General features: G+C 43.8%; 1 protein-coding gene across 1 annotated transcript in view; it reads right to left on the reverse strand.

Moving 5' to 3' along the window:
* LOC144824118 (aminopeptidase N-like) overlaps positions 1-25,798 on the reverse strand; it is a 270,629-nt gene that overhangs the window by 52,997 nt on the left and 191,834 nt on the right. The window contains exons 14-15 of the mRNA XM_078683231.1: positions 19,446-19,593; positions 15,286-15,377 (exon numbers count right to left, since the gene is read on the reverse strand). Of these exons, the coding sequence (XP_078539357.1) occupies positions 15,286-15,377; positions 19,446-19,593 (240 nt within the window). The remainder of the gene's footprint in view (positions 1-15,285; positions 15,378-19,445; positions 19,594-25,798) is intronic.

Below are 25,798 nucleotides of genomic sequence, written 5' to 3' on the forward strand. Positions count from 1 at the left end.
TCTGAATGTGGTAATTCACTGGTATGCCATAGGAACAGCTGATATAAAACATTCTTATGATGTGGCAAAAGTGGATAACGTAAGTTTTTTACCCACTGTAGCTTAGGGCTTCATTACAAGTCCGGCAGTCCACGGACCGTCAGACTCGTGAGGGGGCAGGGGTAGTGGTCTTCCGACCACCCTATTACAACCAGGGTGGTCTGATCACTGGCAGAGTTGCTGCAGTCTTGAGGCCGCAATATGCTTGGTTGGGCTGCTGAGGCCCAGGCAAGCATATTATAAGTTTCCTCACTGCCACACTTTTCATGGGTCACAGCCACACTTTTCATGATGGTGTGAATGTCATGAAAAGTCTGGCACTGAGGAAACAAAGAGGGCCCTGCCGGGCCCCCTTGTGCCTCTCTGCCATAGGGTGCATGCAGAGGGCACCTGTTTCCAGGTCAAGCTGACAGCACTTTCTGAGAGCTTATCATCTTTGACTGAAAGCTGTAAACACAGCTGCACGAGGGGGAGGAAGACAGGGAAGGTGGTGGGGGGGTTGGTAAGATTGCAGGTAATGAGTTTTTTCACATTTCGAAGAGGGAGGGGGAGACATATTATATATTGCTCCGCCATTATTCATCTGCCTCAGCCTAGCAGTTACTAGTAAGGGCAGATGATTTCGGAACCTTATATAACATAAAAAAATAGATGGGTAGCTGAATTAGGGGGATGTTTTTCACCTAAGGGTTCTTAGCGCTTGTTGTCTACTTGATGTCTGGAAATAAATATGGATACCAACTCTAATTATTTAGAGTTTTGGGACTTCCCAAACCCTGTCCTTATTTTCCTTCACAATCCCCATTCGCTATTGCTAGAACGTAAGTGAATGAAGTGAGTAAGACTGTCTTAACACACACATAGGGAAAGTGATATATTACATATGACAGGAGGACAAAAAATATTCATGGGAAACCCTTTAGTTTCTTAAAATTGGCCTCACCCATTAGTTAGTGGCATGCTTCATCACTAGACCGCTAACGCACCCTGACACAGACTAACGTCCAGGGTGGAGCGCTGTGTTTTTTTCATATAAAGAAAGTGACGCGAAAGGGATCAAACAAGGTGCAAAAAAGGTGAAGATAAAACTGTCTAAAGAGGTGCCCTCTTAATTTTACTATAGACCCTCCTTGGTAGGGTTAAAATGTTAAAGGTGGGGTACACTCGGGAAACTATATCCCTGTCACACTAGCTGCTAAAATCAGCATTTTACAGCCATGTCATTGCCACTGAGGGTCACGTGCCTTCATCAGGATATAGAACCCTTAGGTATTAGCTCTAAAGAAGTCCCTCCTCCTTAATGTCTATATTGGGGTGAACAATGGTTAACAGGCCATACTTGCCATTTGCAACACTCCCGGAAATACACAAGTTCCACAGTCTTTGTCCAAAAACCTGAGTAAGAGTGGGAATGTCACACTATAGTCAAAGATTTGTCAAGGTCTGACATCTCCCTTCACTATCGCCACTCTGTACCCTCCGATGGGCCGATGAGGAGAGGGATGTCACAGACCTCAAGTCAGCTATGACCGTGCTACCACACTGCCCAGATAGAACGATCTACAAGGCTAAACCGGATTTCTTCCCTAATGGAAACCTGGACTCTCCTTTGGATGCTTGGTGTTGAGCAGCAAGGTATCGCTCAGAGAAATGTCCATGAGTTTAAGAAACATCCCGACAATAGCACATTTAAAGAAATAAAGTGATGAGAGTCTATGCTGAGTTTTATTAAGAAGATACAAAAGCAATAGTATTTGAAGTAAAATGTAGAAGTGATAAAAACAATAAATGGAAATGGTTTCAATAATACTTATTGAGAAAATAGCAAAATGTATGAAGTTGAAAAAACAAATTACTAGGGGCCAGATGTAGGTAGACAAATACCGGTCGTAACGGCCGAAAATACCGATTTTCGTCCGTTACCGGCCGGTATTTGCATTCCGAGATGTAGGCGCTTAAAAAACTACAGAATCGGTACATTTACCGATTCGGTAAATTTACCGACTCTGTAAATTTACCGAAACGGTAAATTTACCGAATCGGTAACTTTACCGAATCGGTAAATTTACCGAGTCGGTAAATAAGAATTGGTAAAAATGCATTTTGAGATGTAGGTAACCTCTAAAATACCAAATTTGCATGAAAATCGGCATTTAAGTGTCTGTATTTACCATGGATTGAAAGCAAGTGGTAACCAGGTGCAGGATATAAAAAAGGGCCCAAAATGCAACAGTTTGACCAGAATGGCGGCATTCTACGTGATTGTGAGGCGGCTACGGCTACAGGCAAAAGGAGAGAGGGTCTGGAGAAGGGAGGAGCAGGTCTACAGACAGAGGATCACCCTTTTGCAATTTACTGTTGCAGAGATCCAACAAAGGCACAGGCTACATCCCCAAACCATCCTGGACTTGATCAGGGACCTGCACCCACTTTTGGAGCATCCAACCCCAAGGGCACATGCCATCCCACCCCATGTGCAGGCGCTGTGTAGCCTACACCTGCTTGCCTCTGGCAGTTACCAGAGTGTCATTGCTACGGTAGGTGGGGTGTCCCAGAGCTGCCTGTCCCGCTTCTTTAGGAAGTTCCTAGAGGCCATGATGCAGCGAATGCATCACTACATCACCTTTCCTGAAACGCACGCAGAACGTCTCAGGACAAAGACAGGGTTATATCAAATAGCGCACTTCCCCAACGTCATCGGTTGTATTGATGGCACCCACATTCCAATTTACCCACCTGCTGCCACACAGTACATCTACAGAAACAGAAAATCAACCCACACCATAAATGTACAAGTAATCTGCGATGCAAACTACATCATCACGGATTTAGTGGCCAAGTTTCCAGGCAGTACCCACGACTCCTACATCTTCCAGAATAGTGGGATCTACGCACGCCTGACCGCGGGGGAATTTGGCGAAGGTTACTTGCTAGGTAAAACAGTGTGTGACACTCCCTTGATACATGTTTCAGATGTATGTGAATGTGTGCATGTGAGTAACATTTTCTCATTTTTAAATAGGGGATAGTGCATATGCCATCCGGTCCTTCATCCTTACACCCTACCTCAACCCTTCAACCCTCAGCCAGAGGCGATACAACAGGGCACACAAATCTACCAGGAACATTGTGGAGCGCACATTTGGCCTGTGGAAAAGCAGGTTCCGCTGCCTCCACAAAAGTGGAGGGGCACGCCAGTACACACCAGTGACCTGCTGCAAGATGATTGCAACCTGTGCAATGTTGCACAACCTTGCCATGAAGAAGGGCACCGAGGTGGAATTATCTGATTATGAGGACCATGATGACGAACAAGCACTGCCTGAACCCAACACTGCAGGGGTTGCAATACCAACAGATGGCAGACACAGATGGGAAGAGATCACACGCAACTACTTTTAAGTAAGTAAAGAGACACAGACAGGTGTAGTATGCACCCAACGTAGTTTAATTTTGTCACTACGCAGGTTCCCAAAGCATAATTGTGCAACTCAAATAATATACATTCAATGATGTTAGTACTGGGTCAGTTCCCCATTCACTGATTAACTCATTTTCGTCCATGCCTACCAGTGCAAGATGTTTGTGGCTTGCTGTCTTCACTTGGCGTTGGGGCTGCTGCCTCACCCTGGCACCTGCTGCTCCTCCGTGTCTCTACGACAAGGGGGCTTGCCATGCTGCTCCTACTTGTGCTCCCTTCACTCTCTGGCACATCCAGAGCAGCAGTTTGTGCTGTTTGTGCATTTATCAACACCTCAACAGCACTGGTCAGACTAGCAATGCCCCTAGTAACCCCATTGCTATTTTGCGTGAGTCCCTCCTGCATGTTTATGCATCTCCTGCATAGCAGGGAAGTGGCTGTGGCCAGGTGGTTGATGGCTTTAAGATGTTGCTGCGCACGCTGCTTCTCCTTGCGCTTTGATGCAATGTCCTTATCTAGTTTGGTGCACAGAAGCTGCACCGATTGTGACATATCATGCATCCCTGCTGCAATCTCCTTGTTGACATCAACTAGTTCTCTGATGCCCTTCCCTATGTCTTCCATATTGTTGTTTAGGGTCCTCATTTGGCGTTGGACAGACATGATGGCCTTTCCCTGCATCCTTTGGATCTTCACCATGCTCCCCTCCAGGCCACGGAACACACTTGGACCCTCCACACGTGCAGCTACACAGCTTTCTCGGAGCCTGCGGCGTCTGGAAAAAGTACGGGACACCTCTGCACTGGACTGCAGTGCGGCAGTGCTACCTTCACCAGGCAAAGTGTGTGTGTCTTCCCCCTTCATGTCACCTGCTGATGACTCCATTTCCAATAGTGGGGCAATAACATGCCTCCTGCTCTGTTGTGGGGCAGGTGTTGTCACAGGCAGTGATGGTGGCATTTCTGGGGATGACAGTAACAGAGGGGATTGTGTACGTTCTGGGGACGCCTGCAACTCTGGAGCCATTTCTTTGTCTTGGGATGGTGGCTGTGTACTTGGTGCACCTGTGTCCTCTGATACATTCTGTGCACTTGGACTTAACTCCCTACTCCCATCCCTCTCTGGTGTCGTGCCTTCAGTCTCCCGGGAACGCCTGCGAGATGTCTCACCTGTGGACATATGAGCGTACATTAGCTAAGTGCTACTGCCTCACAGCCACTACAATTAAATAATTTTCACTTGAACAATGTACATGTTGCCTGCGCTTCTTTCTGTCTGGTATCATTTCCCGAACTTGCTGGTTGCTATGCTGTATGACATTGTCTTTCATTTCCTGACTACATGTCCCATAATGCATTGCTCCTGTATAGTGCTAGCTGTACTGGACTGGGGTTCACTTAGCCACATAGGGTAAAGGAAAGGATGATGGTGTGGGGGGATTGCTGTGCATGCGTCTTACCTTTTCTGCTGGCAGCTCTGGCTGAGCTGTCTACTTCTCCCAGTCCGCAGACGCTTTCAGGTTCTATGGTTGAGCTCACCATCTCCTCCAGGTGAGTTAGGGGGGGTGGTGGGTTATTCCCTCCACCAGCTTTGCTTGCCTGCTTGTGGTGTTCACCAATTTTTTTTGTCAGGCTCCTGAGGTCGTACCACCTCTTTTTAATGTCCTCTATATCTCTAGGAGTCACTCCAACTGCATTCACTTTATCTTGAATGTGCAGCCAAATGTTCCTTTTGGCAGATTCAGCCACAGTGAGGGACTGCCTGCCAAACAGTTTTCTGTACTCCTTCACCACCTCCTCAACAAGGACCTGCAGCTCCATGCTGCTGAATATTAGTTTCCTCTTCCTCTCTGGTTGATCTTTGTCTGTGCTGCTTGCCATTTTTCTAATTTAAAAGTGCACAAAACTCTTTCTGCTGCTCAGGGACTCAACTCAGCTCCAACTGCCTCTCCAGAAGCTTCTAATTAGTTGCAGTTGCCTGTGTAGCCACTTCCTGGTAGAGAGGGGGAGGGTGGTGGCACCTGATTGGCTGCCTGAATCAGTTTCACTTTTCTTTGCTTTCAGATTCTGTATTTACCGATTCGGTATTTACCGAATCGGTATTTACCGAATCAGTATTTCACATTCATTCCTATGGGCCAAAAGGCCCATTTGAATGAATGGGAAATACCGATTCAGTAAATACAGAATGACCAATTCCGATTTTTACCGATTCGGTAAAAAATACAGATATTTTACCAACATTGCATTGACAGACTCATAAATACCGAATCGGTAAAATTCGGTATTTAAGAATCGGTAAAATGCAATTACCTACATCTGGCCCTAGATGTCTTTATGGAATTCTTATAGAGACAAAGTTACATTGACCAGCGAGTTCACACACACATGCACAGGGTTTGACCTGTGAATGTTTTTATATTCAGAATTTGACATTTTAATGGGAAAAAAGAATGAATGAATTACTAAATCCTTTGCTGAATAGTTAATAAAAGCTATCCCAATATACACAAAGATTACAATTTATAAAAGATGTCAGTTGGCCCAGTCAATATTGATGCTAAAAAGGCATTAATCATAGCTGTGAGATACTAAATACCTAGCTGACCATTACATTTGTATCTGTAAATATTCATAAATGCCACACAGTATCACAGTGATGTAACAGCTAGATGGAAAATCCACACACTGCATACTGATGGTTTGGAATTTCTTGCACTCAACACCTCAGAGGACTGCCTTTTATTTCCTTCCTCTGGTTCACACGGAGCACCTTAACACCGCAGATTAATTCAGCCACTTTTGCATTAAGCCTTACTTTTCAGTGCCATTGCAGATTCCTTTTGTAGCCTTAATTCAACTTCTGGAGCACCCTCTGTGAATCTATGGAGTCGCCTTGCTACAAATTGGAAACATTTATCAGCAATATTTCATTTACTAGGTAGAATGTATTGACTTTCAATCCCTGGATTCTGTGAACTCTCAGCAACACTGCCAAACACAATGATCAGGATCTTTTTGCCTTTCTTTATAGTTTGTATTGTGATGATGACATGTACACAGCAAAATTCGTGGCCCATTATTTCTCATATACATGGATTGACTCCTGAGACAGCTGCATTTTTACTGTTCACTTTTGTTGCACTGTGTGATCATAATTTCAGCACTTTTGTCCTGGGTTCATGAATAAATATTAATTCCTCACCCCTATTTAGGGCCTTAAGCCCACAAAGTAGGGTGCATTTTTAATTTGGACATGTAGAAATGTAATGTTACCATGTCCCTGCAGTGAGAAGCCCCCAAAGCAATTTCCACTTTGTAAGGCTCTGACTGTCCTAGGAGGAAAACTATTGTACAGATTAAAATATAATTTCTGCTATATAGGGTTTAGGAAAGTTAGAGAAATAGTACCACTATTTTTAGCAGTTATTTAAAATCCAATTCGAAGGTGAAGTTAGATTTGAATAAATGTTTCGGAAAGGTCTTTTTAGAAAGTTACCTTTTTCTGTGCTGAAGCTCCTGGAAGATAATGTCCATTAGCCTGACAGCAGATGCCTGCCAGTTCTTGCCCTTAATGAGGTATGAAGACTGATCCACTGCACAGAAGAGGCAATGACTTAGGCCTGGTGACAGGATAAACTCAGTCTGAGGCATGTGAACCCCACTAGCTGGAGAACAGTAGCTCTGAAGGTTTCAAAAACTTCATTAACTTAAAAGGGACAGAGCTGAAGCCTAACCAGTCATAATTTAGTGTAAGGGGAGACCTAAGGAAGAGAGAACAATTTTTCTCTAGGCCCAAGGTAGCCGGTTGGGCACCTGCACAGTGAGATGGGTAGATGGTCCCAGAACCAGTTTAGAGTGGCTTAGAAGGAAGGAACTGCTCATTTTTCTAAACATACCTCTGGTTGGCACACAATCTTCCTCCAAGGGTAAAAACCTATACCATCTTGAATTTTTCTTAAAATAGTGCACTATATAATGGTTTGCTTTAAGGCAAACATGATGTGCTTTAAAAGTGGGTAAGGCTGCTCTTAGATCTATTTTTCTCAATAGTTAGGGAGTGTCCAGGAGTTGCCCCCATCTGCTTGCTACTGAACGATACAAAAATTGAACTTCAGTACCAGCTCCTCAGAATAGAATACTTTCAGGACCTGTCAAAGAACAGATGAAGGACTGAAGTTTCTGTTCTGAGCCATGTGAGGCAACTTGAAGGGCTAGACGTGCTCCCACTTGTCCTCAAGTGAACTCCAAGACTCAGTTGGCTGACCTCCTGTGTGGCTACAGGGACACTGCAAGCTGCAACGGGCCTAAATCCTGGAGTGACCAGTAACCAGTTGCAAGTGGAGGAGGACTGGAACAACCTGGTGGCCTGTCCTTTAGTTAGTCCTTACCTCCTTAGTACTGTTCCTGCTCTTGGTGGTTCTGGTCCCACTGTCACTTTATTGACAGCTCCTGTGCCCACCTAGTTGGCGGTCTGCCTGCTCTATTTAGATGTTGATGGGTCTATGGACAATATTCCATCAGAGTGCCGGCGTCTCTGCCAGAATTTTCCTCCTGTGTGGATGCCGTCATAGGCATAAGCAGTTGTCGGAGGGAGTCCAGCCAAGATTACCTCCGGCCCAATCACAGTTTGCCTTACCTTCGAGGAAACTATGGTGGGGACACCGCCAAACATGTGTTGGCGGAATTAAAGGAATGAGGTAGAAACTTACTTTTTTGTCTTTTCTACTTTCGTTTCTGACTTGAACCCATTGTCCAGGTCCTTCCTTTACTGCTACTACTTGCTACAATGCTAATCATCTCCACAAATCAAACATTGATGGTGGGATCTAAGGTAAGCATCTTTTTCTTTAGTTTCACAATGAAACGTGTGTTAACATTTGCAAACGTGTGTTAACATTTGCATAAATTGTACCTACATGCAATTATTTTCTTATGTGTAATGCATTAGTGTTCAATGAAAATGAACACACTTGTATTGACACTTTAAAAAATATTTGTTTGTTTCTGTGGTTGTGGGTGTTGTTCTAGTTGTGCCTATGGGTGTAACCTCAAAAGTGTGTGTATGTTGTTTGTGTGCTGTGCTATATGTAATGAAAGGGGCATGACACCTTACCTACATCTATGTGTACTGACACATTAATAAGTAGTACTTACCAGTCTCCACTCCACCAGGTATACACTCCATCAGGAATTCGCCAGCACAATGAGGACATTGTAATCGGCTCATCGCAAACCCGCCGGCCTGATGGCGATGGAGTTGTGTTAGCCAGCGGAGGAGTGGGCCGCGTCGACAGAGGTGAACTGCGTATGCGACGGAAAACAGTCTGTTGCTGCGAACAGTGGTTCAGCCAGCCCTTATCTAAATACGGCGGACTGGACTCTGTCAGCACGACTGAGTACTTATAACCACCACCACTGAGGTACCCCTTGGCATAAACTCACTAGACAAGAAAATCTGGTTAGTCCCTCACAGAACATTTGCCGCTTGAAGAACCTGAGCTCCAAAAAAAGAGACACAGTCCTAATATACAAAGCTTAACTGAGCAAAGATGCAAAACGTATCTGACTCATGAGGGGACTTGTTGGGTGCAAAGTTTGAACTTTTCCTACCTAAACCAATGGCTTCAGTTGGACCTGCCTAACAGCTATCAGGCTTTAAGATGACTCCCATGGTTACAGTCTGCAGCTTTTCCCCCAATGGAGGAGTTCAACTTTCATTTTTGAGGCAAACTTCTTGACTGGGATGAACCTACTTGGTGCATATAATACCAATGCTTAAATCACATCTAGGTCCCCGCCACCTGCTAACAGGATTGTCTCTTGGCACTTTTTCTCATAAACGTTTTAAAGTTTTAAATTCATATCTCCAGTACCACTTATTGAATTTTTGTCATGTTGTTGTTATTTTGTTTATTAAACTTCACTTTATTTTCTTAAATAGAAGTGAGATTTCAATTGTGTTTTGTTTTTGACTTTTTAACTATTTTTATACTTTGTAATTCTTTGCACATTTTTTAAAGTTATGCCTGTCTGCTCTGTGCCTTAGTTTCCAGGAGTTGAGTTCAGGTTTAAACTATTGTAACATTTCGTTGGACCTAACAGGTTAGTGACCTTATTACTTGTAGTGGACGACCAAGCACCTCAAGTAATAATTCACGTACTTACAATATTTCATGGCATAACTAAACCTTGAAAAATCTATAGTAATTATCACAATACTGAGTTCCAAGAAAGGCCATGCCAGCAATTTAAAAGTAGCCCTTAGAAAAAAAATAAACAGGTCAATGTTCTCCTTATATTTGAAAAGCAACGTTTCTTCCTTTACATTCCTTTACCCTTCTTTCTTTTTTCTTACATTGACAGTTTAATGTTGTCCCAAAAACGGTGTCTTAATTATTTTGCTATATTTGTCCTGTTTACAAGGATGTTTTGCTTTATGGTCTTGTACTTAAATGTAAATATATTTTTTTAACTTGCCCCTTTTACAAATGGAGGTCTTCAGATTTGAATACCTCGGTGACCGCATGCAAACATGTTTGTTTTCCTAGCCTTTGAAAAGACAGTAGCACATATAAGTTTCTAATTTATGATTAATAGCAACAGAATTTGTGTATATTAAGGATTACTTTTAGTAACCACAATAGCAGCTGTGGTGTAGTAAGGATTTATTGGTTCATAATTTTTATTTATATCCTCTGAGAACCAAACAGACTGTACTGCATTTTCAAATTGTTAGAAATTGGGTTTATGGTTGGCAGAGGTATACACCCTGCCCAAGCAGGGACCTCAGTCCCAGTCAGGGTGAGTCAGATACACACCATAAATTGACCAGTGCACACTCTCTGGTAGGTTTGCACGGAGCAGTCAAGTTTAACACTTCAAACAATAATGCAGTGAAAACTCCACAAAAAGACTCAATACTAGTTTAGAAGAATAGATAATACTTTTATAAATAAAAAGACTAAAATTACAAAATCCGTAGAATTCGAGATATACATTTTTGAAGACTCAATGTAAAAATAGCATTTAGAATCAATAAGCATCTATGTGGGGGGTGTTATCACGCCACGCCGGAATTGGGCAAAGTCAAGTGTTCAGGCCGACCTCAATGAGGGCGGGGCCAATACAGGAGCCACGCAAGGCCCGCTACACATAGTATCTTGATCCTGGCTGCAACAGGGAGATGCAGGGCACAGGGGAATGATGCATCAGTGTTGATCTTCCAATTGAGGTGATGTGTTGTTTTTCTTCACAAAGGGATGGAGATGCGTCGGTTCCAAAGATGATCCGCCGATCTGAGAGGCATTGGTTCCATAGACTATGTGCTGGGTTTCTCCACGCAGTTGAGGGATGCGTCAATCTTTCCACACTGCAGCAACTGTGATTGATGCGCCGGTTCGAATGTGTTGGTTCTTTAAGGCAATGCGCTAGTTCCTAGTGCTATGTGCCGATGGAACTCCCAAAGCAGCATCACTGTTTTGGTTCAACTGGAACAAACACCAGGGTTTACTTCTAATGGACCAGGCACATGAGCAGGTGGTGAGACTTTGATATCCATTTGAGTCTCAAATATAGAAGGCAAGCTCACAAGTCATTGAAGATCACTCTCGGTTCAAGCATCGTCCAGTTCTTCCTCAAAGGGTCAGCAGAAAGCAGGCAGAAGGGCAGCACTGCAGAAAATCAGTTCTTACAGAGCAGCAGTCCATCAGAGTGATGGTTCTTGTAGCAGCTCAGCAGTCCTTCATCCTGATATAGTTTCTTTACAGGTCCAGAAGTGTCTGACTTGGTGGGTTCAGAGATCCAGTACTTATATCCAGTGGTGCCTTGGAAGTGGGGGCGACCTCAAAGAAGGGACTTTGAAGTGCACAGAGGTACTTTCTTCCTAGCCCTGGCTCAAGAATCACAGCGGGGGGTGGTAATCAACTCTTTGTGTGGGACAGTAGGCTAGGTATTTATGTCAACTCCTTCCACCCATCCTGCCCAGGATGAGCCATCAGGTTTCTTGCAGATGGGCACTCGGACAACTATCCTTCCTTTGTGTGTGGCTGTCACGAGGGAAAGCACATAAGCCAGCTGTCACCCACCCAGATGTGTATTGAAGATAGAGTTACTAAATCTAATTCAGGAATTACAACTTAAAAGTGTAATAGGGATTTACCAATGTTAACCTATGAGAGGAGTAGGCCTCATAATAGAGAATAACGACTTGGGGTGCTTTTCATTACCAGGACATGCAAAACCTAAAACATGTCTTTCCTTTGAATTCACAGCTTTATGCATTATGGGCTATGTAGGCCTACCTTAGATGTAATAAAAGGGGAGTTTAAGGTTTGGCAAGAGCTTTTTAATGCAAAGTCAACTTGGCAGCGTAAGCTGCACACACAGGCTTTGCAGTGGCAGGCCTGGGAAGTGATTAAGGGCCTGATGTAGGTAAATCTGATTTACCGACTCTAGAATACCGAATTTTACCGATTCGGTATTCTAGTTTCGGTAAATCAGATGTAGGAAAAAATTCTGTAATTTTTACCGAATCTGTATGATTCGGTAATTGCCATTGATTCCTATGGGCCTTGAAGCCCATAGGAATCAATGTCAATTACCGATTTGGTAACATTACCGAATTGTCTCAGGGGGACAGGGTGTCACTTTGACACCCTGTTGCACCCCTGATTCTGGCTTGTGTGCCATGTGACACACATACATGCCCTTAGGGCCATGTGCCATGTGCCACACATACATGCCCTTAGGGGTACATGCACAGATGTGCATGTACACAGGAATTCATTATTTACCATGACATAATATGTCATGGTAAATAACGAATTCTTAAGGGCCTGTGGCACTATTTTAAGTGCCACCTACATATAGATTTACCGAATCGGTATATTTACCGAATGGTTAACATTTGGGCCCCCTACATCTCACAAACAAAATACCGGTCGGTTACCGACCAGTATTTGGTGTCCTACATCTGGCCCTAAATGTCTACTTGTGTTGGTGGAACCATCAGTGCTCCAAGCCCGCTGGTAGAAGTTAATTTACAGGCCCTGGACACATGCATTGAACTCTACTATGGAATTATAGGGAAGTTCAATTGAGGATAAGTCAGTCAAACCATGTTTAAAGGAGAAAACACATGCACTTTAGCACTGGTTAGCAGTAGTAAAGTGATCAGAGTCCTAAAGCCAACAAAAATTAGTTCAGAAAAAGGGGAAAAGGAAGGCAAAAGGTTAGGGGGTGACCCTTCAGAGAGAGCCATTTTACAACACAAATGATCTATTTATACCTTTACGGAACTGGGGCATTTAAAACAATCAAATGTGAATTTAAATTATTAAGGAAACGGTCACACAATTGAAATTAACTACTAACCTCACTCATGCCAATGTTGGTAAACAGTGCTAGTCATCTACCCTGTAACAGGCTGTTCAGACATGGTACCACACAAAGTTAGTAAGAAGACTTTTTTTTAAAGCCCACACTTTACAATTTACGAACATTTCTGCTGTGCCCATCTAATTAAGCCAGTGGTTGTTGGATTCACCATCTTCTCACTGGTTAGAAGCGGCAGACCCTGAAGCAGAGATCGGCCCGGGACCAGGGTTCAATTCCCGATGCGGCAGGGTCTTGGGTCAATGTCCGCGGACTCGATAATTCTCGCCGAGGTGCCTACGCTAACCATGGGTCCCACTCTGCAACTCTGGGCAATAGCTTGCTTAATCTCCACAACGGCCCCATCAATGCTGGGGATGCCTGGCTTCACCTTGGAGGTGCCCAGGAGGGACCATCTCACAGGGAAAGCAAGGACGGGTTCCCCAGCGGTATACAGCGCCAGGACACTCCGAGATGGAGTAACAAGCTTACTTACCTACCTTTAGTTGAACGCCTCCTGGATTCTTTTTTTCTGCGTGTACATGGTTACCCAGGGGATGACACAAACAGGTCCTAAGGTTCAGTCCATTATCAATTCAATTAGTACCCTTCACCATCACCTGAGTGATTTAGAACAGCCTTCCCTGCATACCCAACTTCAACCTGCTCGTGTGGATCCTTATTCTACTATGGTGGGAACTAGTGTATGAACATCCATTTCCATGCTGGGGTTTTAAGTGCTGGTCATCTTCTTCCAACATGATGCCCACCACTTAACGGAAAAACATAGCACTTGTCAGGAGCATGATTATGGTTCAGAGCCTTAGCAGACTGGACCACACCGTTTTCCTCCTGAGGACTTCCTACATGACTTGCAAACTCTGTAAGGGCTTCACCTGCTCCTTTGCTCGCCAAACACAGTGGCATAGCAAGGGGGGCAGTCGACCTTTGCAGCGCACGTTTTGGGGGCAGTGGCCTTGGATCCCCCGCTCTTACCTATGGCCATCACGGAGAAGGAAACGCAGGAATCGATTGCCAGCACCCCACCCCCTGCTGCGCCAAACACTGGAACTGACACGGGTGGCAAAATGACTCGCTATGCCACTGGCCACACGAATGTCATCTCCTCAACTCTCCTTTTTCTGCCACCTCTCCCTGGCTTCCGACCTTACGGCTCTGCCCTGTGTTGTTTCTGCCGTTTCCTGGTGACTCTGCTCCTTCTTGCGCTCCCTCTGTCCACACTTGTGTGAACTTGAACTATTCTATTTCCTGATATTTGAATCTGCCTCTCTTTGCATGCGTGGGCCTTGTGACAAATAGTACGCTGCTCTCCGTTAGTGAGTGTGTCATGGAGGCCATATTGAAATCCTCGCTTGCAGTAACCAGCTTCTGGTTACATATACCTAAATACATTTACCTCAAATGTCAGTAGCATTTGATTTAAAAAGCAGATGCATACGTGAACTGGAAATTATTTGCTTTGAAAATGTGGACAATATAAAATTGCCCTAATATACAACAAAAAAAGTTTATATAAACCACAATACCTCAAAAATGAACAAGAGACATTTTCAAAACTGGCACACAGCTGTGGTCCATGCAGGTAACAGTGGTAGGGTCGAGTTTGGGGGATTTCTATGGACGATGCAGAGGGAAAATGTAATAAATAATTAATTCTCCCTTTGCATCGTCTATCAAAATCACCCCCAATGCGGCCCCACCGCCCCCTCCACCCCACTCCCCTCCCACTGTTACCTGCACAGACCGCTGCTGCAAGGCACATGCTTTCACCCTGCCGATCCAGGTAGACATCTGAAGTAGTAAGATTGTCTGCTTACTCAAAGAGTATTCAACAGTTTATAAAGTAGTGTCAAACAGATGCCAACAAACTCTTGGCATATAAGGTTATATTAAACTCAAGTAATTGAAATACATACATAAGTACAAAATAGTGAATAGAAAAACATAATCATAGTTTTGTTCATTAGTGTAATCAAGCATTCACACAACAGGTTTAATGGTGACCAAATCTACCAATATCTATATGTGGGTAACTGCATATTTTCATGTAAATAAATCACCAAGGAATAAACTAAAAAATGTCATCACTAATGCCTGGATTGCTTTGGTGAAAAAGCAGAGATTCAATTTTTGGGATCAGGTTTATTTCTCTACTAGAATAGTTCAATATAAAATCACAGACTAAACCCGTATCCATTCTGGCCCCATCTCACTAGCATAGTTGATAACATAATCCTGTATGAGACATGCATTAGAAAAATTACGTCAAGCTTTCATGGGTGATGTTGTGGTGTTCCTGATAAGTGGTTAGAATCCAAGTAGCTGGAGATAATTCTTCAAGTGTCCAGAGGGTCATGACTTAATGCCTGAATGTGAAGCATTTAAAAAACAGTGTGACTGACATACATATATTATCATCAGAGAACTCACTGATCGGTCAGGCTATCAGGTATGAGATTCCAGTCGTTTGTCTCATTTTTAAAGTGCAGGAATAAAGGATCAACCTGCTTACGAAGATACAGCTGTAGAATAAAACAAAATTGTGATATTAACTCATGTATATAATTTAGTTAGATTTCATGAAATGTCACTATTTATTTCTACCCAAGTTGTGCAGGCTTAGAGTTACTGGGAAAAAGTATCATCAGCCGTTCACCATGACTATTCAGACTCAATTCAATACAAGAAGAAAAAAAACAATATCTCATCTGTGTCGAAAACTGACAGAACACGTGTGTCCTTTACACTGTTAAAACGGCAGAGCTTGTCCCAAGACCACATACTGGCTCCTTCATATTCACTATTAAAACTGATTCCAAAATAAAATTCTGAATTGCTGATGGCTTGTTTTAAAGTTAATCATATATAACATGGGGTCCCCCTACGCTCGGAGTGATGTATGATCTATATGTGCAAGCTGTTTAATAAACAAATTAAAAAAAGATATAACATGGGGTAAACCCTATAATCCAATGGAACTAGGGTATAAAGGCCATTCATTTACAAAAAATGATCCAAAGGCATTAATTCAAGCAAAGTTTGATGCACTGGCAAGGGAACAGAGTAAAACAAACCCTGCTTTCAAAAATTGAGAAATAAAAAAAGATTTAGTTTTATTGAATCCATTGTTTATAATCTTTAAATGGCAATTCCGGACAATGATGAGGTGCTACATGTGAAGGCAAGTGAAGGTAAGTGACAAAAGAAAATGCATGACAATATATACAGTGTGAAAAACACAAACGTCTTGACAAGCAGGACAAAAATCCAATAAAGTGTAACTGCAATTCAGTCAAATTCACAATTGTTGTTCCACATTAGTCCTTTCATTAATGTTTTTTTGTTACTACATAACAGTCAATGTTTCAATCCCAAAGAATTAACTTGGCAAGGTCTTCCTCGGGACAGGTGTAGCAGCCTAGAAGTAAAGTAGGAATTGTCAGGGGTATATTAAAAGAAGTATGATTAAGTGCCCACAAATTAATAAAAAGCATAGTGGTTATTCACCAGACTAGGGGGGTCATTATGATGGCGGATTTCCCGCATACTCCGGGCCGGCGGAAGCCACCGCCGGCCCAGAGTATGCGGGAAATCCTCCGAGGAGGCCTGAAAGACCCACCGCCAAATCAGGATGGCTGGTGGGTCTCACAATCTGTCTGCCGCTTTTCCACCGCGGTCGGAAGGCGACCACGGCGGAAAAGCACTAACATGGCAGGCAGTGTCTATCAGACACCGCCAGCCATATTAGGATGTAGGGAAAGTAATGCTTTTCCGCGGCGGCTTTTCCGCCGTGGAAAAGCATACGGACAATCACTTTGGGGGCCCGTTGCGGGCCCCCTGGGTGAAGGTTGCGTGGGGGGTGCACATGGGGGGTACCTATGGTACCCCCCTGCCTTTGCGTGCACGAAGCGGCAGGCACCGCGCGGTGCCTGCCGCTTTGTGCATGCAAATGCACAGCTTTCGTTTTTTACATTGCGGCGGGTGCTGCTTCAAGCAGCACCCGCCGCAATGTAAAACATACAGGATGTGACCGCCAGGGTGGCGGTCACATCCTAATTGCCATGGAGGAACCGCCGCTGCCCATGCGGACGGTCCCTCCTACTCAGGGGTGGCGGACGGACGCAAGTCCGTCCGCCATCCTAATCGGCCCCTAAGTGTGAAATGCATCTAGCAAATTCGACCATCAAATTGGAAGTAAAGTTGCTTAACCCAAAAAGCTTGTTATAGGCTGATGCTAAAAGCAACAAAAGCCTGATCTAATAACGGGCTGGTCATGTGTAGCAAACAAAGAGCGTCTTGATTTAAGAAAAATCCTAATTTCCAGGGCACCCAGTCAAAAAGGCCTGTCAAGTGGCATACACCTACTCAGAAGGGAGATATGACTGTGCCGGTTGCTGAAAAAAAAGTTTTATCATTAATGAAGGAAAACCAAGCACTGCATGAACAATAATTAGACCGCTCTCCTAGAAAGCACTAATACACTGGGCTCTTCGACGGACCCCCTCCTTAATGGACTGGAACATGCACCCCCCAATCCCCAGCGCCTTGACACCATTACTGGTGAGTAGTCATGCTTAACAAACACTTGATTGATTGACTGTGTGAACTATTACTGAGAGACTGCAAGCATGATATTACATAGAAAAGTGGGGATCACAATGAGGTCCTCTAATGAAAAAGATCAATAATGTCAATATCCACTTTAAAATTCACAAACACATGCAGCATTATAAATGGTAGGTGCTGAAATCTAGTCAATGGGTGAGTAGATAAGTCAAATTATTACAGAGGGAACATTCAAAAAAGGCCTCCTCTCCAATTAGGGGGTAAACACAGGAAGTATAAAGGCAGGTATCAAAATGCTTTCTTGTGAAGGAAACAATGAAATCGGGGCCAAATGAGCCGAAGTCCATAGGCAGAAGTATGGGTGCAAAAATTAAACTAGAAACTTTTATGGAAATATCCCCGCAGGACCAAGACCTCACTCATCAGTCTGTCCGATCGATTTAAACAAACAGCGAGACGCGCTGCAACCAAACTTTAAAAACAGCCAGTAGAAAGAGGACTTCAGAGCTATCCTCTCTGTCAGAAAACAAGGGCACCATCTTTGAAGAACAACGCATAGCAATACCTGTCGAAGGGAAATTGCAGACAAAAAAAATCATATGTTGGTATTAACCAAAAAAAAAGCCAAGACTTGAATTGAGCTCAAACATTTATTCAGACCTCATCTAACCTAAGGGTAGCGTCACTACTATATGTGACTAATTCACAGGGAGGAGCCCTCAATTAGAAATGGGAAACTAAGGAGGATGAAATATTAGTCTCACCAACACACATGCCATAGATTAAAGGGAAAAACAGAAGCTCAGAATACACATCAGATCATAGTAATGGAAAAGAGTACCAAGGCCATTCATTTACGGCCCCCCTTTTGTCTTTTTAATATCAGCATATCCCCAGGGGATGGGATCCGCTTGGTAAAAACAGCCTGAGGAGTGGGTCAAACACATCCCCCTCCCATCAAAAGAATAAATATATCCCCCGGGACCTGGCCCACCGGGGGGGGGGCAGAAGAAAAAAAATAAGCGCAGGAGATAACGCTTCTGTTGTTTTAAAATGTCGTCATGGATCCTCCACTGCACGAAAACAAATGGCCTCTGCGACCCCACCACCAGACCCAGGTGGTCAAGGTATTCCTACACTGCTCACTTATGTTTTTTTGGCATTTGTCTTGGCAGTTGACCGAGTCCAAGTCGCAAGATGGCTGCCTACACTTCCTGGTTATAGTGGTTGCAGCCAATCAGATCTCATTTTGAGATCTGTTGGATCCACGGACCCTCTGAGGATCTAGGTATACGTAAATCTTTTTTCTTCAATAACTCCAAAACTTCTGAACTAATTTACACCTAATTACAAAAAGAGATCTTTTCGGAGCAAGATCTACCTTTCTGCCAAATTATGTGTTTTTCTGTTCAGCGGTTCGGGATGTAGTTTTGTCTAAATCTTATGGGAAATTGCTTGGGAAAATTGCGTTTTGGGAGCCCCCTTTTTTTTTCGGTCCCCGCTTCACGAACAACCCCAAAACATACCTAACAGCAGCTGAAATGAGTGGCTAACTAGTTTTGAAAATTTCATGAAGATTTGTCAAATGGTGTGAAAGTCATTTGCTAAACAAAAATACACTTTCCCAATGGAAACTAGTTCCTAACTGTAACTATCTACTGGCGACTGCAAGTAGGTAATATATTTACCTTAAATATACTTTCCTTCATGGTAAAGGCATGTCTGGGAAAGGCTTTGCATTGTAAAGGTAATGCGTGGTAAATGTATTGTGTAGTAAAGACAGTGTAGTAAAATAAATATTTCCATTACGTAATATATCTTGCATTAAGCCATACATGTCCTCCCAGCTTTTACCCATAAATTTCAGGGACCATATAGCACATATGCATCTTTCCTGACAGATTTCCCCGTGGTGAAAAACTGTCACCATAACTCGTGCCATCATGGAAAATTATTACAGAAAAGGGTGTTCACCATTATTCTCTAACAATTGTGGATATTAAAAAAGAGAGTGAATGCACTACCTTCATGGGTCCATAAACACTGCTGCGATCAAACATCAATGTCAAGTAGCTCAAGCTCTTCAACGCAGCTTCCCATGGCATGTATTCTCTTTCAAAGGCGAGAAATTTGGTAGTGTCCAGCGCATTTGTTGTGTCAAGGTGCTTTGCTCTGAAAAAAGTAATTCATATTGGTCACCAAATTCAATGTATTTGTCCAAAGCGGTTGCACATGACACTCTGTATAACGTACAGATCTCCCAGAGTAACTGTACAAAAAACAAAAATGTAAATCAATAATATGCGGCTGATAAGATTTTTCTTTCGCTAAAGTCTGAAATGGAAATGTTTTGGAATATTTTGACTACTACAGGTAGTTATTGCCCCTCCTGCATGAATGTAAAATGATCAGTTAAGAATACAGCTTCTATTTTCAACTCATGAATATTCTGTATATACTGAAGCGGAATAGTAGCTCAGCACCTGCCATAACCCTCAGGCAAAACGAGCCAATACCAGGCAATCTGAATAAAGAGAAATGGAAGATAGCTCCTTCATTTGTTACCTAAGACCTACGTCATGTCAGGTAGAGAAGGATAGGAAAAGGAAAACACACAACTGTTTTCAGTAATATAATAATGATAGAATTTCAGAAAGAGAATGAAATAGCAAATTTATTTTACCAAGCAATTAAAATCGACCCCATTATTGCAACACCTTTGATCTCATTGAAAGCAGCCACCCAAAATTGGAAGGGAACATAGTTTTTGCAAAAATATCTCTACCTAACTTTTAAGTGCTGTGTTGTATTACCCAGTGATGGTCTACTGGGTATAGTTAGGATTGTGTTTCCATAGAAAATGCACTTTTTGTGTTGCTAATCACTTGGCGCCATTTGACAAATCTCCACAAACCCTTTACCAAAAAGTGCTATCTTTTGACTAGTATGCACATGGAAAGATTTGGGGTCATCAGTAAAACAGGGGCCGAGAAAGGGGATCCCAAAAAATGTTTTATTCATTAATTTTCTTATAAGAACTTTAAACACAGCTGCAGCCTAAATTGCCAAAAGGATTTACACCAAATTTTGCAGAAAGCTGCATCTTGATTCAGAAAGAGTGCTTTTTCTGATTTAGTTTAAATCCTGAAGAGGGCAAGGAAATAGATCAAAATATTGCTTCCGCCCGAGGGAGCAGCATAAGTAGCTGCTCACTCATGGTGGGAGCAATCCCAGCTTCCACTGCGTGCGGGGAGCTGGCTGAGGCCACTAGTCCCTTGGGCTCCCCCATGGCCCCCAACAAATGTATGGTGGGTGCTCTGGGTGGGTACCAAGGCATCCACCTTTGTTACTGTGGGCCCTTGGGAATGGGATCACCAGGCCAATAACAGCTCATCGGGGGCGGCATGCACGTCCCCTTCCCCTTTATTTTAAATAGTGGCCTTGGGGGATGGGGTTCCAAGGACCTAACAAGGTTCAGGGAGGGGGGGCATGTGGCCCACTCCTCTTCAATAAAAGAAAGGCCCTGGCGAAGGGGGTCACCAGGGCTTAAAAAGACTTGGAGAAGGTGGACTTGGGGCCTTTGTAACTTTTAGCCCCAGGGGTGAGCTCCCCAGAGGCTATAATGGCCTGCGGAGGGAGGCCTCTTTATGATCAAGACTCCTTAGTCAAAATGAACTGGTGATGGTGTTGTAAATAAATCAGCTTTGACAAGAAACTCCTGGAGTGCTGTGTTTAAATTATTGGTGACAAATTGTGAGCAAGGGTATGGTTCTGCCTCGAACACTGGCACCGACCATGAGCACACTGTAACGGGGTCCAATTGGTGACGATGTAAGAAGAGTAGATACATATGGTGGGTACATATAATCTAAAACAAAATCATACCTCGGTATGAATACATGTATATCTCAACCTTGTTCTCAGTAGAGTTCAGGTGAAGTGTAATAATAATACATTCCCAAATTATCCAATATGTTTTCTGGCGTTATCATATGATAAGATTCTCTACTGCTCTATACAAATACGAACTTCTGGGAGTTATAGCGGCAGTGTAAGGGAAATACCTAAGTCAGTAGACATATTAAATAATCAAAAACAAACTATGTATAGGAAACACTTACTAAGAAACAATGCCGTCCCGAGGGTCTGAATGTTAAGGCCTTTTGTTAGGATCCACTCTATTAGTTCCAAGTTCCAAGATTCACAATTATAGTCACTTTGATGAGCCAGGGGCAGTGGGGGAAGGGAGACATAATTGTCAGTAATTCTCTCTTTCAAGTATCAGCTTATTAAATAAGTATAGCATCTCAAGGGGGTTCCACGGTGTGATCATATTATTGTGCCCTGCCCAAATCCAACACCTATCCTGCTGTTGCACAAACTGGAGTAGGAATAGTAATTAATACTATTCCTAAGTCGAGCGCGCCCCGTACAGCAAGTCGCTGAAAGAACTTGCGATGTAATGGCATGCGTGGTAACAATGCGGTCGTTGTAACAGCCACCTTGTAAAGCCATGCATTGAGAATGTATGCAAAATAACATCATACATTCCCTGAAGAACACCATGGGTGCCTGACAATTGTCTGCTCCCAGGCCATAATTCCCAAAACGTTCTCACCAGTGCATGATAGTTCAGAAACTGGCTGGGGGGTAGATCATACTGAAACAGAAAATTATCCAGAAGGATAAGCTCACTGTGTTGGAAGCAGTCATTCCGATAATTGACATCTCGTAAATGGGGAGAGGAAATCCCCATGTGGCAGCCCTATCAATAATAGATCTGGGGCATAGAGAGCGTTCTTAGATGTGTGCCAGAGGCACCTCTGCCAGTATTTCAGCACAACTTGCATCAGGACTCTTGGCACTGAAATAACCACTTTCGAGTTAGGAAGTTTTGCCAATAAAAGTACCTAGTTATCTATCAAACTAATAGGACCAAGTATCTCAAAGCTCTTACCATCTAACCATTGTTCCATCTATTGAAGCTAAGTGACCAGGTAATATTTGGCCTGATTACAATGCACCGTGGCGAAAGTATGACTGCCCGACGAGATGTCAGTGGTCCCTCTGCCGGTATTATTATGTGACCGCCTTTACAGCAGTCACACTGAGTATACTTTGCCTTGTGGCATGTGCTGTAGGCTGCAGCACATGCAGCAGTACAAAATAAACACATTCCAAATATCTCTGCACTAATTGGCAGCCACCATGTGCAGGGATGTTTAGGGAAGTACCATAGGTACCCCCCACCAGGGCCCATAGCAGAGAGCCATGGGGGAAGGAGGGCAATGCTAGGGGCCCCCAATCTCACTTTCCACCTACCTGCCATGGAAGGAAAGGCGGAAAGGAACATCCTAATCGCTACGGCAGTGCCTGAGCATGCACCAGCCATTTTAGGGAATAGGAGTCCGACCGCCACACTGATGGGATCCTTGATCCTGTCAGATGCAGCGTCTTTACCTCGATGGCCGAGATCCAACGGTCATCATCCTAATGCGTCAGTCTGATCCAATGGCCTGGATGGCGGTGGGACCGCCACCGACGGCCTGGGGGTCTCACTGCCATTGTACTTAGGCCCATAACTCAAATTTGGCTGCATCCAAACCACCATGTTCCAGAGCCCAGGGAAGCACTGCCAGCGAGATCCTTTTACATCCCTCATCCCAAGTTAGTTCTCGGAGTAGGGTGTCCAAGTTTCTGAACCAAGTGAGTGATATCACGGCAGATAGATTCACAAAGAAATATGAGTCTGAGAAGCATAATCATCTTAAACAAGGCAATATGAGCCATCACTGGCAATTTTAGCAAACACAAGTCTTAAGTGATATTGTCACCGGTCCCAAGTTGCCTTCCTGGAGATTAGGGATGAAATACCTGTATGCCTAGATATTTGAAGGACTGAGGAGACCAACTGAGCCCTATAGGCAAATCTGCTTATTCAGTTGCCTGCCAGTACTGAAAACTCCTCCAATAACGCCAGAGCATGGGCCCCTCCTAGATGGCTGTTGCCTAGGTATAATAATATGTCATCCGCATACAAGGATATAATGTGTTCTTTGCTCTCGAAGAGAAATCCATGACACGCACCCCTCTGCCGGAAATGCTCTATCAGTTGCTCAACGGCCAAAGCGAATAAAAGAGATGACAATGGGCAAGCCCTGTCTAGTGCCCCGTGGACACCATATGAGGCCAAAATGGCACCAATCATCTGAACGCTTACCGCAGGGTTAGTGTATATTAGATGCACCCATCTAAGCCATCCCTTTCCTAACCCCATTCACTTCATAACCAAATTTAGAAAATACCATCTTACGAAATCGAAGGCCTTATCCAGGGTAAACTAACATTACTAAAGCATCTTGGTAGAGGCCAATATTGCAATGGTAAAGGATACGATATAGACGGTGGAGGTTTCCTGAGGTGGACCTAATCAGTATAAATCCATTCTGGTCCTCATGTATGAGCCCAGGCATTAATGGAAGCAATGTTATTGTTAGGATTTTACTGAGAATCTTAAAATCTGCATTCTAGGTAAAGAGGGGGGGAAACTCAGATGGACCTGCAGCCAAATCATTCATCTTTGGAAGGGGGACCACAAGTGCGTGTCTGGACGAAACTGGAAGTGACCCTATATGCAATTATTCTGCATGCAGCTGTAATCTATGGGTCATGGAAGTCGCAAATATACATTCAAACTCAGGTCGAAATCTGTTTGGGCCTGGGTTTTTTTGCCAGTTGCCATCTCTTGTTGATCAATGGGATTTCCTGTACTGTCACTGGTCCCCTTAGATCCTCCCGCAAGGGTGAACCCAGAGTTCACATCAGTAATGGTGCCAAGAATGCCGTCAGGCTCTCTGATAAAATCGCTTCAGGGTGGTTGTAGAGGGTTTCGTGATAGGTACAGAATGTTTTATTAATAGCCCTGGGCAAGTGTAATAAAGTCTCATCTTTGGTTAAGATCTGAGTGATGAGCTTACCTTTAGTCTCCAGGCATACCAACCATGCCAAGAGCCTGCCCCCTCCTGGTGAACCCTTGCCAGATAGTCTTGGAAGTAAATGCACCGCAGAGGCTCTAAAGCAGCATTATATCTACCCCTCGCTTCTGGGAACCCAACCTTTTGTCCAGATCATGTAGACTGTTTTCAATTGTGGAGAGCTCTCTGCTAAGTTCTCTTCTAACCTCAATGGTTTGTCCCATACAGTGGCCCCTCACCACCACTTTAAAAGTATCCCATTTGGATTGGAAGTATTTCAGAGATAGCCTTCTGTAGGGAGTCCTCAAAACATCAATCTTCAAGAAAGGATTGTATAAAGAGACACATAGGCATCAGTGTGGGTTCGGCAATAGGGCAAAATGTCAGCAGTAACAGGCTATGATCTAATAGCATGCGCCCCAGATACTCAGTATGCTTCAGATTTGGGATAAGACAGGCCAAGCAGACAAACATATCAAAGCAGGTGCGCAGGCTATAAATGCGGGAATAATGGGAATAGTCTCATATTAGCCCTTGATGCACCATCCAGATATCCATGTGGGACCAATGTTCCATCATGCCTCACAAACCCTGTGAAGTCTTGGACATTAACATCATCCCCTAAGAGGAGATCCTCTGCTATACTAGAGGACAAGGGCACACATAGAGTCCTATCAAAGGGTTCTGGTCCAGGTTTGAGTTCCCAGGGTGACCTCCATGCCCAGGAGCCAGCCCTTTACCAAGACATAACGGCCCTCTGGATCAATGATAGAGTGGGTGACCTCAAAAGTGGTTCCTGCCCGAATCCACAACAGTGAGCCCTGAGAATAAACTGAGTAAAAGGTTGCATAGAGTTGGCCACGCCATTTATGTTTAAATGGACAGCTTCAACTGCTGTGAGATGGGTCTCCTGCAGCATTACAATTTGAGCTCCCCTGCGACACAAGAATTGGTGAATACTGTATAGCTTGTATGCAGATCCCATTCCCCATACATTCCAGGACAATAACATTATGCCTCTATGCAGGTACTTTATATATGAAATCTATACCAGGTATCCTTCTGTACCACTGCCCAGTCACTCATGTACCTCCTGACCACCCCCCAGCAGTAGGATGACAATGCTTGGCCCTCTGTGCATGTAAACAAAAGCCCAACTACAAACTCCCTCCCCCAAGGGCAGTCTAGCAATGGCCAACTGCCCAAACCTGTAAAAAAAGGAAGTTGTTAAGAGAAGTTAAGTTAGTCCCCTAATAGGGGCAATCTGTGTGGGGGTTGGCAAAGTAGGGATGAGCACTCATGGGCTACACCAGCCCACCTACCAGTGGTATAGTCAGGCAGCAACCCCCAGAGGTCCCGGGCTGTCCATATGTTCCAAGTCCATGGCTTGGCAGTTCGGTCTG

Source organism: Lissotriton helveticus, chromosome 3_1 (assembly GCF_964261635.1).
Source record: "Lissotriton helveticus chromosome 3_1, aLisHel1.1, whole genome shotgun sequence".
NCBI classification, from domain to species: domain Eukaryota; kingdom Metazoa; phylum Chordata; class Amphibia; order Caudata; family Salamandridae; genus Lissotriton; species Lissotriton helveticus.